The following is a 17,617-nucleotide window of genomic DNA, read 5'->3' on the forward strand; positions in this document are numbered from 1 at the left end:
TAGATTTGATCATTCCTTGATAGTAGCCTTGGGATTCCAATAGTCTTTTAGGAATCCAACACAACGTTTTCTAACATTTCTTGGAGCGACTGGGGTGTCTCTTACAAGGCTTCTGTTTTTTAGCGTCAAAAATTGTCACTAAAGAAGGTTTAGGAACCCATTTGTATGTTTTCTTTGTTGTATTAGGATGGATCTTGTGTGTCTCAAGCTTTGTTTCAACTATAGAAGTTTAAGCTCTAGAGAGTTGAGCTACAGGGACATATGGTTCAACCTCCTGGACATGCACTGTTTTGGGTTTTATATCCTCAGGAGGTAATATCTCAGGGACTATGGCTTGAGTGGCAAGGCTAAGAGTTGGTTTCTGCGTTGTGACACTCCCAGCCACCCAATCAATATTGCATTTGGTTGCTACCATCCACGTGCATCCTAGGTTTATATTACCTTCCATAGTTTCAGTAGGCATGACCAAAAAGTCTTGAGCCACAACCCCGTTGCCATAACTGACAGAAGTGTGCCAGATTTCAAAAATCGTAGTTTTTTTCATGTTGATACCCTTAACTTGGATAGTACTCTCAGATAGAGATGGCTTTCCTAACTAACACCACACCCATATGATAGTAGATTATATTTAGCACCTATGTCCAATAAGGTGTTATATAGCACTTTCTCATAGGCGCTATTTAGCTCAATAGGGTATTGTAGAGGTGTGTCAGAGTTTAACCAATCATCCTCTATTTTCACTTGGAATGCATGTGTAACTCCAAGGTTGGCCTCTCATTGGCGTTTTATACATTGTTGTCGCTCCTTAGCCTCAGCTTGAGCTTGTATCTTTTTCAATTCTGATTGTGCCTTGACTGCCTTTTGTTGTTGAGCTAGCTTTCGATTTTGTCGTCTCCTTACAGTACCGCTCAACTTTTGTTTCTCTGTAGCTTATAGTTGTGCAATGTCAATGGGTTGCTGACTACACCACATGACACTTTGAAGGTATTCACCCCAATTATCTACCGATTTACGATGAGCATCACATGCCCCTATATAATTAATCCATTCTGCAATAGATTTCTTTTCATTTAATCTAGCATGCACATTTTCTCGATATCGTTGCCTCTTATATCTCCTACTCTTCTTGTCTAATCTTCGATTATGGCCAATACCCAGTGAAGAGTCACTAGATGAATCGCTACTTGTGTCTTCTCCTCTCCCGGATAGATTGTCATCTAGGGTACCACTAGGCCTTGAATGGTTTGTCCTCACATTTGCACTAAGATTTAACTCAGATTCTTCATCCTCAGAGTCAATTTTAATTGATGATTCTGACTCCAAATTGTTTTGGCTATAGTCTTGTGAGACGCTACTAGTTTCAATGTCAGTCAAGCCTTCATCTTGTAGGTAATCAGAAGCTATATGCATCGCTCCTATCATATTTAAGGATACGAGTTGTGGCATTTCATCTCCCTCATGTGTTACCCAAGTCGTCCCCCTATTTCCCCAAGTGTCTATGGTTGTTGCTAGGTGGACCCAATCCACATTGTCAAACTCAGTCATCCCAGGTAGAACATCCATATAAGGAGAATCTTCCCCAACGTCAATGTCCATTTTACACATGTAACAATATTGCAATGGGGCCGAGTGAAATATGGTGTCATATCTCTGATCAATTATAAATATGTTCCCTAGAGGATGTGCTCGACCAGTTACAAGATAAACTCGAACGACGAAATCTTGGAACTACAAGTAGACATGGTTTTTAGACCAGTCATGCACCATTTTTTCTTCCCTCATGAAAGGACGTCCTAAGATCATCTCAGATGACATAGTGTGCTTGGAGAAATCCATAACAATTTAGGTATTCCTTATTTTGTGTCCAAAGACCTTGATCTTGAGATCTTCTAGCATCCCAATAGGCTTAACAATAGTCACATTGGCCATCTTTACCACTATGTTTGTGGTCCCAAGGTGAGGTCTTCCTATCATTTCCCATCAATTTTTAGTCACAATGCTAATCCCAGTGCCACCATCAAGGATTCCCTTCATAGTTAATCCCTTGGTATTGATTGGTATGGTCGCATTGGATTCATCACCTTCAAAGTATTGTCCCAACTTGTTAACGGGTATTTCAACAATAGAGTTCTCATCTAGGTTTGGTTGTGGATCTAAGTGTTCCTCCTCCATAGGCATCTCCCTAGCTTCATCCATTTGTGCAAATTGTGGTAGCCCTACTTTCAGTTCTCCATTGAGGAAAGCTCGAAGAGCTCAGAATAGCTCGGGGTCTCCATATAGTTTGGACATGATGGTGGTTCTAACTTCTGAAGCCATGAAATCCATAAATTTGGCAATATTTAACGGCACCTTTTGGGCTTCAGTCCCTAGACATGGGGAAGATGAGATCTCCATTTCTTCAATAGGGTCAAGTAATCCCTCTGTAAACATTTTGTCCAACAAGAAGGGAGTACGTCCACTTTCCCATGACTTAAAGTCACTTTCTTCTTGGATGACACTTGGTATGGCTAGTGGTCTATGGACTTTGTGAGGTTGCTTTTGTGTAGGGAACAATGTCTCTAGCATTGATATTTTGGCCTCTTGCAGCAAGAGAAGCTACTTGATAGACATGCTTAACTTGTCCCTAATAGTCTTCCATGTAATATTGTGGACTTTCTTCAAGCGCATCAATCTCATAGGCCATATTAGGGTCTATATCTTTCTCACAACCTTCCAAACCAACAATAGATGACTCACAACCCACTTGATTCATAGAAGTGATTCTCGGATTTGGTGGTTGCGGTCCTAGAACTGGAGGTGGTAAGGGTGTTGTTTGAACAACATTTTGGGCCCTAGGGACCATGTGTTGTGACGTTTGTTCAAGAGGTAGGGCCGGCATCAATGCAGGCACTCGAGGTGTATCCGTCCATGCTAAGGTTGGTCTATTGGCCATCGCGTGTTTAAATACTATCAATCCTTAACTTGATGACCATACCTCCCACAAGCATTGTAATTCCCATTTAATTTTACTCTAAAATTAGGGCATTCACTAATACTATGCGGACCATAGCAAATTGAGCACCATTGTTGCTCCCTTCTTGGATACATATGATTGTTTTGCGAGCACGATTATCTCTAAGACTCTCTTGAATAGCCTTTGTGAGATCTGCTAAAGTCATCTCAGATAGGCTTTAGGGTCATTGGCTAATGCCCTGATGCTTGTTATACTGCTACGGGTATAAATTTTTATTATTGTACTGGTACTGATAGTACAAGTACTGGTACACAGCTATACTGGTATGGTATTGGTGCTACTGGTAATGGTACATACACTAACACACAGTAGACTGCACAATACTGGTACTTGTACTGATAATACTGTACTGCTATACTTGTACTACTGGTATTGGTACATACATTGTCTAACACACAACAGATCGCACACACAGAATTACTCAACCAGCTTACTGGTATACTGGTATACATGCACACACAAATTTTTCCTTTTGTTTGTATTTTTTAAAAATTTTCTCTTTGGTCTCAGATTTTCGAGCTGGTACATTGGTATACTAGTACTGGTACTTATTACTCAACCAACTCTCGTACCGTCACTTTTTTCTTGAGTTGGTTTATTGGTACTGGTATATTAGTATACTAGTACTGGTATTGGTATACTAGTACTAGATAAATTTTTTAAAATTTCTTTCTGTGGATAATGTTCAATTGCGTGGCACCGAGATCACGCACAGAAACTGTCTCAAGCGCGCACACTGTTGCACCTCTCTGACAACTCTGTCTAAGCTTTCTACAGCTAAAGAACACTAATTAACCCTGCACACACACTGTCTAACACAACAAACTACACACGGACAGAACATGCAACCTTCTCACTCAAACTCAGACAACCAAAAATGTGAATGACTTCATGAGGTAGCAATGAGTGCTCCTCAAGCTTAGTGCAAGGCAGTCCCCGACAGTGGCACTAAAAATGTGCGCTTTGTCGCATGTGTCGAAGGCTGGAAACTTGCATGTGCACTGTGTGCGAGCCTCGAAAGGCTGCAAGCACACAACTAGAGAGTCCTAGCAAGTTCAAAGAAACAATGGTGTGTCACTCACCGCTCAATGCTTCCGTCGTGAAGGATCCTGTGTTACGAAGGGGAAGGAACCGCCGTCGATGCTGCGCTCAACCGCCTCGCCGTCGCCGCAATGCTCTCTCTCTCTCTCTCTCTCTCTCTCTCTCAAGCATATGCTACACACACACATACACCCGTGAGCACACAAAGGAGAAGGAGATAGAGATGGAGCAAGAGCGCTTCTTAGCTTACACCTCCCAGAATGAGGATTTTTAGGTCAAATGGACCTTTCATAAGAGTTTGATCTATTCACACATGGGCGTCCATAGTGGCCGGTCGTTGCAAAATTACTGTAAAATAAGATAAGTGATGCGTCTCTCATCGGCGATCACCTACACACCTATTGGACCGACAAGCCCGGTCCATGACTCAATCAAATAAATAATAAGGCGTCCGTCGAAAGTGATAGGGTGTCCGTGAGGGTTAACAAGGTGGCTTCCCTATTAGCCAGGACTTGCTAAAAGAAGCCTTAGAGGAGAGTTGAGTTAGGCATACTTTCAATGTTTTCACTGATGATTGAGACTTACACCTTGAATGTTATTTTGATTTTAAAATATTAAATAGTTCTTTTTATTTCGCCTTTCAGTTGACATCCTGACATGTCTTGACTTTCTTTGCATTCTATTGTTTTAGAATGCTAAAGTGGAGCTTTATCTTGCATAATTCTAGTAAGTTCTATTCATACATACATACATACACATATATAATTATTTATTTATATTTATATTTATATTTATACACACACATATAATGAGTTCTTTTTATTTCACCTTTTATTTCATAGCCTCACATGGCTTTACTTTTCTTGCCACCGACTGAGTTTCATCGTCACAAAGAAGCAAACTGAAAATACTAGGAGAAATTTTGAAATTTGCAAGATTTTTGAACTGTTTTCTCTCATATTTCACCGGTTTTTCTTCCCTTTACCATGGATTGCAATAAGCTAGTCTCGATTTTCAATCTAGGTAAGGTTAAACTGAGGCAATCCTTCCCAAACACTCATTCCAGTTAAACTCTACGTAATGAGTATCACTTCTTATTGTTTTAGAAAGCCAACGTGATTCTTCCACTTGTTTGGTTTTAATTCACTACACTCACATATTGTGAGTTTTGAAAAAGAAAAAAACTACCCATATCATGACATGTGTACCATAGACTTCCATTGCCATTTATATAGTAATAGTAAAGTAGAATATAGTTAAATTGAAATTGTGTGGGCCTCGTGAATCACTTGTTTCCGTAAAAGCAAGATTGCAGAAAAGGACGTTCTCAAGTTTTTAGTTGGTCGCTTTTTGTAACTTTTGCTACCGCTAACAGTGTGAATGAGCTGCTGCTTCAAAAAGGGCTGTTTGACGTCGCAGTGGTGAGCAGTCTGAATGCTCCCTTAACCCTAGATACGTTTGAGGGTTGCTTCATTGCAGACAGATAGAGATGATGCAGGTAAGCACGGAAAAGGGAGGAGGGTTTCCGCCATTGCAGACAGGTAGAGATGATGCAGGTGAGCAGCGGTCATGGAAAAGGGAGGAGGGTTGCTGCCATTGCAGAAAGCAGACAAATAGAGATAGCGCAGATCAGGCTATTAACTACTCCAGTTTGTGTTTCTGTACCTACCAAGGAGATTGAGTTGATGACATAGCAACTCTTTCATGAAGCCTCTTGCTCCAAGAAGCTTCTCTGAGATTCGGCCATGGTTGGAATTTCTTTTTGATGTAGCTAGATTTGCTGCATCAAGACTCATCAATCAAATTTAGCGAAATGCTCTAACCACCATTGACACTATGGAACCAGTTTTTGATGAAGTAAGAAGTAGGTATTCGAGTGCCATTGGAGGTCAATGTTTTTTTGCGCAAAGAAAACACGGACCTCCAACGGCACTCGAACATCCACTTCATCAACAGCTGGTTCCAAAGCGCCAATCGGGGTTAGAGAGTTAGAATTTCGTTGAATTTGAGTGTTAGTGTCAATGATAGCCAACCACACCCTCTCGCGGGCGATCGCCATCAATTGTTTCATTCAGATTTTCAGCAACAGCAATCTTAGAGTTGTCTTCAATGGTGAAGATTGATGATGCTCTCATAGAGAAATTTCTTTATGCCCTTGATCTTACAAAATGCGAGCAGTCAAGTTTCTCCAGGCTTCTAGTAAAAGACATATCCGGGGTGTTATCGGGTGCTCTTGCCTCAAGTACAGAGTGTCGCACGGTCAGGCTTTGAAGCTTGACACTCCATTGGTATGCTTCTTTTGTCTCTGAGCTTTTTCCCGATATCATCGTGTCCTTCATCAGAGGAGCTAAAAAGATTATGTTGGAATGCGGAATCTTTCCAACACCTAACAACAAAAGGGACATGTGTTCTTTGGAGCACTTCACGTGTTTGGTATGCTTTCTGACAAAAAAAACATGGACCTTCAACTGCACTCGAACACCCACTTCATCGGCAGTTGATTACAAAGCGTCAATGGTGGTTAGAAGATCAACATTTCATTGAATTTGATTGCCGAGTCTCGATGATAGCCAACCACATCCTCTCATGGGTGATCGCCAGCAATTGTCCGTTCGGATTTTCAACAACGGCGAGCAATTGTCCGTTCGGATTTTTAACAACGGCGAGGCCAAAGGTCCGTGGTTGTGGGACCTGGCTACCAATGAAACCTTGGAGAAAGCATTCGCTATCACTAAAAATCAGAAGAAACTCACATAAGTTATACAACAGCTGCTAGGTGATATGGCCTTGGACGAGACCAAATATGGGTTCATCAACAATCTTCACCATTGAGAAGACTCAAAGACTTTCAAATGAGTACTTACTCGCCTGAAGAAGACCGTCTTGTTGTAATTGTTGATGAACCCATATTTGGCCTTGAACGAGATCAAATATGGGTTCATCAACAATTACAACAAGACGGTCTTCTTCAAGCGAGTAAGTAGTCATTTGAAAGTCTTAGAGTCTTCTCAATGGTGAAGATTGATGATGCTTCCATAGAGAAATTTCATCCTAGATCTTACAAAACGCGAGCAGTCAATTGGAGCCTAGTTTCTCAAGGCTTCTAGTAAAAGACACACCCCGGGGTGTTAACGGGTGCTCCTCCCTCAAGTACAGAGTGTCACACGTTCAGGTAGATCTTCAAAAGGTCCAATTCAGATTGTACAAGTACATTGTAGGGCTGGTACAACGAGGAAGGTGGTTCAAAAAGTACAATTTTATGGCGAGGAGAGCTTGGGGCAAATACCAACGTTTGATATGGAGGACTTAGGTATTTTAGGAACAATGATTGCCCCTGGAAAATTTGGGAATGTCGTAGAAGGGAATGTCCAAGAGATGAAGATAGCTTCGAAGCTATTTGATGTGCGCTTTGAGAAAGCATCGATTGCTTTGGTGAGGGAACAGAAAGCATATCAAAGACTTGAAGTACTCCAAAGAACACATGTCCCTTTGTTGCTAGGTGTTGAAAGGATTCCGCATTCCAACATAATCTTTCTAGCCCTCGATGATGAAAGACATGATAATATCGGGATAAAGCTCAAAGGTAGAGGAAGCATGTAAGTGGAGTGTCAACTCTTAAAATTTCACATGATGTCAAGTGGAATGATGGTCCGCAATTCATTGATTTCGAGTCTACCATGGTGGATGCGACAAGGGGAGAGTTGCTTGTTGAAACAAGTGAAATGGAAGCACTATTGGTTGATGGTAAGCATTAAAGATGGTAGTTGCCTTGCTATTTTAGATATTGGTATTTTGCAGTGAGAGAGGGATTTGAAAGTGCACCAGCATTTAAGTTGTCGTTGCCTAACTATCTTTTAACATCGGTATTCTGCAGTAAGAGAACAGAATGAGAAGCCAAGACAAAGTCATTTTTGAAATTGAGAGTTATACATATTAGCAGGTGGACAAGTATATTGCGTCTCCTTGCTTATTGTTTTGTATTTCATTGCACAGTTTACACCAGCAGGGAGTTTTTCTTAGGGTATCCATTTTGCAAGAGCACACCTTTTCTTGAAGGTCTACAGACTACAGAAAGAGTGGTCTTTTCCTAGCAAATCAGGCCTAGCTTGTCGGTTTATAGGGTGATAGATAGGTTTTAAATAGTGCCCATGGAACAGTTTTGTTTCCCATTACAGAAGCGTTTCAATTTTGTGAAGGTACCTTGCCTCAGTAGCCAGGGTGAAAAATGAGCCACCTTGATAAACTTCGTTCCCAGGTCTTTCACCAAATTCGGAATCACAACACATTGAAATGTAAAGCTCTCCTTTTTTTAGGGTGAACAGTGATTTCATTGTCAATAACAGAGTTGGCCATAAATTGGAGACTAAATAGAACCTACAAATGACAGTGAGCTCTAAAGATGATTCTGAGAGGAGTGTAAAAGGGTCTTTTCTTACATCCAGCAGCTTTAGTGTACATGCACAACTTCACAAACTTCACAGGAAAAATACATTGAATGGATATGAGGTTTAGGAATATTTATAACAGAGTCTGCAAAAAACTATTGTTTCCTCACCATGCGGGATAGGATTTCACAGGCATCCATTTCTTTTTTTAGGGCAACAGGGCGACAGCGTGCCTTTTAAATTTTGATACTGTAGTACACTGCATTATTTTATACCAAGTCAGATTTTGAAAAGCTTAACAGAAAGTGCTTTGAATATGTTCAACTTTAGGGGGATGATAATATGACGGTAGATCAGTGTTTATAGTATTCATCAATACATTAGTCATAGTATCTTATATTTATTTCATGTCAAGTGGATCTATTTTCAAACTAGATTTGGTCATATGCATTTGGTTTTTAGTAAGATCATTTTTGAATATGGCAAGATTTAGCTGTGTCCATTCAGTTTGGATGATTGATTAGCAATAACTCTTGTATGAAGGCACTTCTGAGAGTCATTGGGTATCAATGCATTAAAAATCCCACACAGAATTTACAAATGGAATGGTGTCCTCACAGCACATGCACGTGCTTGCATGTTGAATGTAATAGTCACTTATTCAGAATGTTTCTTCCCATGTACAAAGAGATATCCTTTTGCAAATCCATTGTAAAGGGAAACACCACATATGCACAATTATGAAGGCACCTGCATGGTTTGCTGATATTGAGGGCTCCTGTAAGCATTCACTGAATCAAACGGGGGCCGCTAATGACTTATTCTATACATGATTAGCAGAAATGAGGTCTCTCAAGCTTGTGTATTGCTACAATCCCAAGCCATGAAGATCACCAACGCATGTAGCATGTGCAAGGCCATCATGATGGTGTTCCTTCTTGTTTAGACGTGCAAGAAGGGTCTTAAACTTCCTTAATTCTACCTTCATATCTATTGTCATTGGTTTATACCTGCAAAAGAAATGCCCAGTTCATATGAAAAACTACCCGAAGCTGCAATCAGAGATTTTGGCAGAATACAATTAAAAGATGGAAGGAGAAATTCACACCTTTGATTTGAAGCTACATGGTCATACAAGATTTAGGAGACTGTAATTTCCTAGTTTATTTCTAAATACTTCTATTTTTGCGTTTTTGCAGTGATCTACACGTTCATCATGAAAGCATGTGCCGTGATTGGAGCAACTGACAAGGAGAAACAAATCCATGATGAGATTGCAAGGCAAGGGATGTAGCCAAATGACATTGTGTTGGGCAATGCTCTAGTGACACATGCCAAGTGCAGTGTTGTCTTAAATGCTCGATAAGATCCCTTCATAGAATGTTGTCTGTTGGAATGCATTGATTGCAGCATATGCACAAGGTAGTCACACCCAGCAAGCACTTAATCCATCCTTCCAGATAGAGTCACGTATGTGTGCATCTTGAAAGCACGTGCCAAGATCGGACTAGCAGACAAGTAGAAACAAATCCATGATGAGATTGCAAGGCAGTGGTTACATTGTGCCAGGCCTTCTCGGAATGTTGTGTCTTGGACGGCACTGAGATAGCTCTGCACTTAGCATCCATGTCCATTTACGCGTGCATCTCAAAGGCATGTGCCACGATCAGATCAGCTAAGCTTTCAGGCAGGGGTTGCACTGCTGGGCCTTCTTGGAATGTTTCCGCTTGGACTGCATTGATTTCAGGATATGCACAAGAAGGTCACGCCAAGCAAGCACTGGGCTGCTTGAGGGCATCCTTCTAAATGCATTGACCTGCACGTGCACCTTGAAAACAGGCCATGATTGGAGCAGCTGACAAGAGGAAATAAATGCATGACAAGATTGCAAGGCAGGGGTTGCTGCTACAGAACAGCTTTGTGCTGGGCAGTGTTCTAGTGGACGTGTATGCCAAGTGCAATGCTGTCTCAAAGGCGTGACAAGTGCTCGATGGGATGCCTTCTCGGAATGTTGCCTCTTGGAGTGCACTAATTGCAGGGTATGCACAAGAAGGTGGCGCCGAGCAAGCACCTGACACTGGAGTATTTTATGGATCCCTCAAAGTGGTCAGACAAGGGCAAAAGCAAGCCATGCCCTAGGTACCCAGACTTTAAGCTTAAAGTTGCATAGCAGCCTTTGTGGATGGATAGCTGGCGTACTCCATCTTGGGTTATCCACTAGAGAGCCAAGCACCAAATGGATGCTTTTGTAGCCTCCCTTAGGACTTGTGTCCAGCATACATGATCTTCTTCTCACATGCTCTAGTGATCACGTTCACGAAAATGTGGTGAGCTTTGAAAAGCAAACGAGTTACTCGTGGCGTTGGTTAAATATTGGCCTGCATGCCTTCGTGGCGAGGCAGCCCGAGCCGGCTGCCAGTCAACTGCAACTGGCCAGCAACGGTTTACTAAAAGGTTCGACGTCTAGTCGACACGGTAGCTTCGAACCCGGCACCTTGAGATCATCAGGCCAGCGCTCTACCACTCTGCCTGTGTGTGTGCGTTGAAGCCCTAGTGCATGCAGCTGATTATACCTAAAGATCTGCTGCAAGCCTGCTCATGAGTTGGGTGACTGGCCCTGCCAGTCACACTCACCTACAGCGTGGCTAGCAGGCAGATATTTTTCTATTGCCGTTACTAGTGTTACTAGTGGACATGCATAAGAGAAGTAGCAATGTTGTCACATGGATTGGTAGAGAAAAAATGCTTTGGACTGCTTTAAACAAATGTAGCGTCAGGGCGTCCTTCCAAATGCAGTGACCTATGCATTCATCATGAAAGCATGTGCCATGATTGGAGCAGTTGACATGGGAAACAAATTCATGAAGAGATTGCAAGGCAGGGTCGTGCAGAATGACATTTTTTTGGTCAATGTTCTAGTGGACACATACCAATTGTGGTGGTCTCAAATGCCCAATGGGCTGCCTTCACAGACTGTTCTCTGTTGGAATGCACTGATTACAGCATACGCACAAGGCTATCACACCCAGCAAGCACTTGAAAGTGAAGGCATGCTTCCAGATGCAGTGACCTACACATGCATCTTGAAAGCATGTGCCACGATTGGACCAGCTGTCAAGGGGAAACAAATCCGTGACGAGATTGCAAGGCAGTCGTTACATTGTGCTGGGTGGTGCTCTAGTTGCAATGTAGTCACATGGACTGGCATTGCTTTGAACAAATGTAGCGTGAAAGCGTCCTTCCAAATGCCATGACGTACACATTCATGATGAAGCATGTGCCATGATTGGAGCAGCTGACAAGGGGAAACAAATCTATAATGAGATTGCAAGGCAAGGGTTGTTGGAGAATGACATTGTCCTTGATAATGCTCTAGTGGACACATATGCCAAGTGCAGTGATGTCTTACATGTTTGATGGGCTGCCTTCACAGAATGGGGGCGTCCGTCCAAATGCAATGACCTACGTGTTCATCATTCATCATGAAAGCATGTCGTCACGCCCAGCAAGCACTTGACCATGAAGGCATCCTTCCAAATGGAGTGTCTCTCGAAAGCATGTGGCACGATCCGATGAGCTGACAAGGGGAAACAAATCCATGACAAGATTGCAAGGCAGTGGTTACATTGTGCTGGGACTTCTTGGAATGTTGTCTCTTAAACTGCATTGAGATAGCTACGCACTTGGCGTACATGTCCACTTATGTGTGCATCTTGAAGGCATGTGACATGATCGGACCAGCTGAGCTTGCAAGGCAGGGGTTACATTGTGCTAGGCCTTCTCGAAATGTTTCCTTTAGTGCTCGATGGGATACCTTCTCAGAATGTTCTCTCTTGGAGTGCATTGATTGCAGGGTATGCACAAGGTCATGCCGAGCAAGCACCTGATGCTATGAAGGGAGTATTTTGAGACAAGGACAAAAGCAAGCCAAGCCCAAGGTACCCAAACTTTAAGCATAAAGTTTCAGACCAGCCTTTGAGGATGGATAAATGGGGTACTCCATCTTGGGTTGTCCTCACTGAGGGCTCATACCCGAACAAAGATCTTGGTAGAGATATCAGCATACATGAAGAGCTTTGCTCACACACTCTAGTGATCATGTACACAAAAATGTGGTAAGCTTCGAAAGGAAAACAAGTTATTGGACATGCATAAGAGCTGCAACAAGGTGGTCACATTGACTGGCACAGCCAGAATGCTTTAGATTGCTTTGAACAAATGCAGTGTGAGGGCGTCCTTCCAAATGCAATGACGTGTGCGTTCATCGTGAAAGCATGTGCCATTAATGGAGCGGTTGACAAGGGGAAACAAATCCACAACGAGATTGCAAGGTAGTGGTTGTTGCAGAATGACATTGTGTTGGGCAATGCTGTAGTGGACACATGCAAGTGCGGTGCTTTCTCAAATACCCGAGCTGCCTTCACAAAATGTTGTGTTGAAATGCACTGATTGCAGCATATGCACAAGGTCGTCTCGCCCAGCCAGCACTTGGCTGTGAACGCATTCTTCCAAATGCAGTGACGTACGCCTGCATCTTGAAAGCATGTACCACAATTGGATCAGCTAAGAAGGGAAAACAATCCATGACGAGATTGTGCTACATTACATTTGAAAGTAGTAAAAAACATGGATGATATATTACTAAGGAATCGACAAGCAAATGCATCATGACATCCATCTCAGTAACATAAAGTTTTAAGAAGTTTGATAAAACGACCAGTAGTAGGTCCAACTGCCAATATTTGCACTCAAAGAGGCATGTACATGAAATGCATACTTGATACATGATGAATCCATGAAAAGAAGTTAGCTAGCTGCCTTGGTTGTGTTGCTATTCTTGCTAGTACAAATTTTCAATTGTCTACTAGATCGTCTATTTTGCAAGCCCAGCACATTGCAGGCCAGCAAATACTCATTAATGCATACTTGATCAAGGGGGACAAATGAAATGGAACTTCTTGGATAGGGTACCACCTAAGGCCCATATGTGAATCTTGTCTCGGACACGAAAGACAGGCTTTTAGAAATGTGCGGAGGTGAATGCTTGACCAAGCAAGTCTCCAGTTGGATGAGTGAAAGACCTAGAATGTACACAGTTACAGAATTTGAAAGACAACTTTACTGTAAAGGAGGCCTCGAAAGTCTGCAATCACCCAAAACCAGCTTAAGGTACTCATTATGTTGAATGTGACAATGAAAAGAGAAGGTGAAGAAAATACTTACCAGGAATTATGTTTAACCCCAATCATCCAGAAATCCTTCTCTCTTGACCTGAAGAATCGTGAAATAATGCATGATGCTCACTGTAGATAGTTTGCAAGGCAGTAGACCATGTGTCGTTTGGCAGCTTTGAACCAAGGGACACCATCACAAAGGTTGTCACATTATGAAACACTGCCTTGACTGCAAACAAGAAAATGGTTTCGCAGTAGTGAGGCCAACCCATTGTGACCTCTGAAAAATCCTCCTTTGCTTTACTTCACCTCAAATGATAACTCCAGAGATTAGCATGCTCGATTTGCGAACTCAAATCTTGCATGTTACCAGATTGTAAGTGCCTCTTGACTCCACAAAAAGCTCAAGATGATTTCAACTTCACTGCAATGGGGTGAGAACAATATGGGCAGCTACCGAAGAATGACCTAACAGAAATAAGTACAAAAGAGGAGTTATCAGCACAACCAATTAGGGTGGCACTGTTTCTACATTGAAGGGAAAAGAGGAAGTTGTATACTGCCGAGTTGTCGAAATTGAGCGCAGCCACTCTGCAAAGCAATCAGTATGGAACGGTCTTCCACAGTTTCCATTGTCGCATGCTTGGTCTGGTATGCTTCCTTCTTTACCAAAGATCTTGCTTGTTGGGTCATCTAAAATGCCAATGAGCAACCTTAAATGCGTGACAAGTCAGGTTAAATAAAACATCAGTTTGAATGGTATCATATCATCAGAGAGACGGAAAGCGTAACAGATTCCACAACTAACACTAATTTCCTCTTGCGCATTCACTTGAGGTGATGGAAATACTATGGCCAAAACCTCTGCAAAGTTTTCTGTCAAGAACCTACCCTTGTTCCTGCATGTCAATTTTCTCAGTGAAGTTAAGTTACACTTAAATCTCAAATGGGTTCGAAATGCTTGCCACATTGCTTTACAGAGAAAAACATATGCACTATTCTCTGTCGTAAAACCTCAATGCCGGACAGATTATTCCTGCATTTGGTCAATGCATTACTGAGCACTTAAATTCAAAGCTCCCTTCTGTATACGTGCACATAGCATGAGACTCAAATACCTATCAGCTATTTTTTTTGTGATTGTGTGTTTGTGTGAATAAGTCAACATCAGATACTACCATTTATGAATGTGGCTGTTGAGGTTTTTCCAAAGAGGAGCAATGGTCGTATCAGATCCAAAGAAGCGACACCTGTTCGATGCACAATCAAGGCAAGTCATTCCAGATTATATCAACATAATATTTTAACTACATGGAGATCAGCCCGTACTGGCTCGCTGCTGCTGCCCGCTCCCCCCCTCGCCATTGCAGCCCCCCCCCCCCCCCCCCCCCCCCCCCCCCCCCCCTCCCCCTACCCTCGCGCCATCGTTGCCCTCACCCCCCAGCCCGCGCGTACCCCCTTGCTCTGCCTCCTGCGCGCAGCCCACCTGGCTGCCCCCGGTGTGCTCTGCCCAGCCTGCTGCCCCACCCCGCTGCCCGTCGCCTGCCCAACGCCCTGCTCGCTAACCGCTGCCTGCCCAGCCCCACCCGCCCCCTCTCCGCTGCCCGCCCAGCCTCCCCCGCTGCCCTGTCCTTCCACCGGCTTTTTGCCCCGCCCACCTGCCTACTCACTGCTTTTAACCCATTGCCCCGCCCGCCTACACTCATTTTAGCCTCTCCTGCTTGCCAGGCCTCGCCAGCAACCTTGGCGTGATTGGTCCAGCAGGAGCTTCCCTCCTCGTCGACACTTCTTCGCCTCTTCGCAGCAGCAGCAGACAGACGAGGCTCAAGTTCCGCCACAGAGGAACTCCAATGAAGTCCCCTCGCCCGACCCTGCTGAGCCCACCATTCGACTTGCTCTTTCACCAACAGAGCAAGCGAGCCTCGCCACAGAGGTGGAGCGCCTCCAGGCGACCTCCGTCATCTACAAGATTCTCGGCACCAGACCCAGCAGAGGAGAGCTGTGTGACCTTCTCCAGGCCCGCCTTCTCGCAGAGGTGGGCAAGATCTTGGACGTTCAGTTCCTCGGACGCGGCTAGTATCAGATAGAGTTTGAGACCTCCGAGATGGCGTCCAAGGTCATTACGATGAGCCCCCTGACCATCCAAGCAGTTCGGGCCCACTTTCGACAGTGGAGACATGGTTTTGACCCGGCTTCAGATATTCTGATAGAGGAGGCAGACCTTCCCATCTCCGTCTGCTTTCCTGGTTTGAGGAGGGAGTACCTACCACTTTTGTCCAGGATTGGCTCAGCGATTGGGACTGTCCTGGAGACACCTCGCACGGCAGCCTCAGTAGTTGTCAAGGCGGCCGGCATTCCCTCAATTCGTGTTCTGGTTAGGGACACCCACACTCTCACGAAGGGCATTCTACTTCCCCAGGTGAGGGGGGGTTGGTTTAGACAGAGCGTGGAGTATTCGGGCCTCCCGAATCAGTGCTTCATTTGCCAACAGATGGGCCAACTTGCGAAGGCCTGTCCACGGAGGAGGTCCCGACCTACACCACAGGCCCAGGCCCAGCCCTCAAGGGCTGGCCAGCAGCAGCAGGCAGAAACACAGAGCACACAGGCAGAGCCACCCTCCGAGCCTGGGGCTCAAGCGGAGGAGGAATGGCAGCAGGTTCGTGGTCGACGCCGGTAGGGCCTACCGCGACAACCTGGCACTCAGAGTGGTCCTCAGGCGCCTGCCCAGCAACAGTGGGTTCCCACGGGGAACCGATTCGGCCCTCTTCAGCAGGACGAGGTTCTTCCTCCAGCCTCCACCTCAGCCTCACCCTTGACAGCCCCCCCTCCCCCCGAGTTCTCCCCCTCTTCAGCCCCCCCTCCTCCTTCTCCCTCCGCCTCTCCACTTCGCCCCACTACCTTTTCCGATCCCCCTCGCCTACCTCTCCTCCCCTTCCCCCTGCTCCCGCACCCTCCCCTCCCGCTCCAATCCCACAGTCGACCCAGGAGGCAGGCCCATCCTCGGCTGCTAGGAGATCTCTTGGCAGCGCTTTTGCCACAAGTCGCTTGGCGAGAGAGGGACAGCCTTTCCTGCGACCCCCTCTTCTGGTACATATGTCTCCCTTTGCAGCAGTTCCTCGTGGTCTGACGAGCTTTGACATTCGGCGTTGGTGGGACTTCTTTGCCTACGACTTTACACGGTTTCTTGGCGACTCCTCACCAGACCTTGAGGCAGCCTGCTTCAGAGTCCATGTTCTGTTCCTTGCAGCTCGGGGGATAGAGGCTTGGACTCAGCGGTTGGCTTCTCTTTACCCCTTTGCGGCGGCAGGGACCAGACCGAGTGGACTCTAGACTCAGTGTTGGAGTGGCTGCAGACACAGGCCCTAGAGTTCTCTCACCACATAGAAGACCTAGGAGTTACAGACTTGCTTCAGACTCTTTGGCCATTGGCCAAGTTTGTGGTGACACCTCCAGACACAGCAGGATGTAGACACATTGTGGTTTACTTTTTTTGCTGACATGTAGTGCCCGCCATGCTATGTACATATACACACAGAACCTATTTTTCCTATTCTTGACATTTTTCACCTATTATTTTTAAGTGACTTTTGTTGGGAACTGGGTAGGGCAATTTGACTAAGTGAGTATATAAGCAAACCTAGCGCTAGCATTCCACAACACAAAGGCAGCAGCAGGAACTTCGGTTCAACAGGCACCTTCTCAGCAGGACCCCAGCAGGCCTAGCATTTTTGCAACACAACAGCAAGCACCTAGCGTTTTGCAACCACAGATCAGCCTTGGCGTTTTTGCATGGCAGATCTGCCTCAACGACCACAAGACACAGCAGATCAGCCCTAGCGATAGCAGATTCCTCAGTGACAACAGATCAGCCCTAGCGTTAGCTGTTTCCTCAGCAAAGACAGATTCCAGCCCCTAGCGTTTTTGGTTTGCAGATCAACCTCAGCGTTTTTGTAGATCTTCGCGACGGAATCAGCCCTAGACTCAGCGTTTCCAGTTTTCAGCAA

At 44.6% G+C, this 17,617-nt stretch overlaps 1 protein-coding gene across 1 annotated transcript; it reads left to right on the plus strand.

Moving 5' to 3' along the window:
* The first annotated feature begins 5,441 nt into the window (after positions 1-5,441).
* Positions 5,442-11,236, plus strand: LOC147420017 (uncharacterized). Its single transcript, XM_086504357.1, has 4 exons — positions 5,442-6,313; positions 7,211-7,486; positions 7,693-7,798; positions 9,639-11,236. The coding sequence occupies exons 1-4, from the start codon at positions 6,164-6,166 to the stop codon at positions 9,731-9,733; spliced, it is 627 nt and encodes a 208-aa protein (XP_086360483.1). The 5' UTR covers positions 5,442-6,163; the 3' UTR covers positions 9,734-11,236.
* Positions 11,237-17,617: the final 6,381 nt, after the last annotated feature.

Source organism: Adiantum capillus-veneris, chromosome 28 (genome assembly GCF_014529385.1).
Source record: "Adiantum capillus-veneris isolate H3 chromosome 28, ASM1452938v2, whole genome shotgun sequence".
Taxonomy (NCBI): Eukaryota; Viridiplantae; Streptophyta; class Polypodiopsida; order Polypodiales; family Pteridaceae; genus Adiantum; species Adiantum capillus-veneris.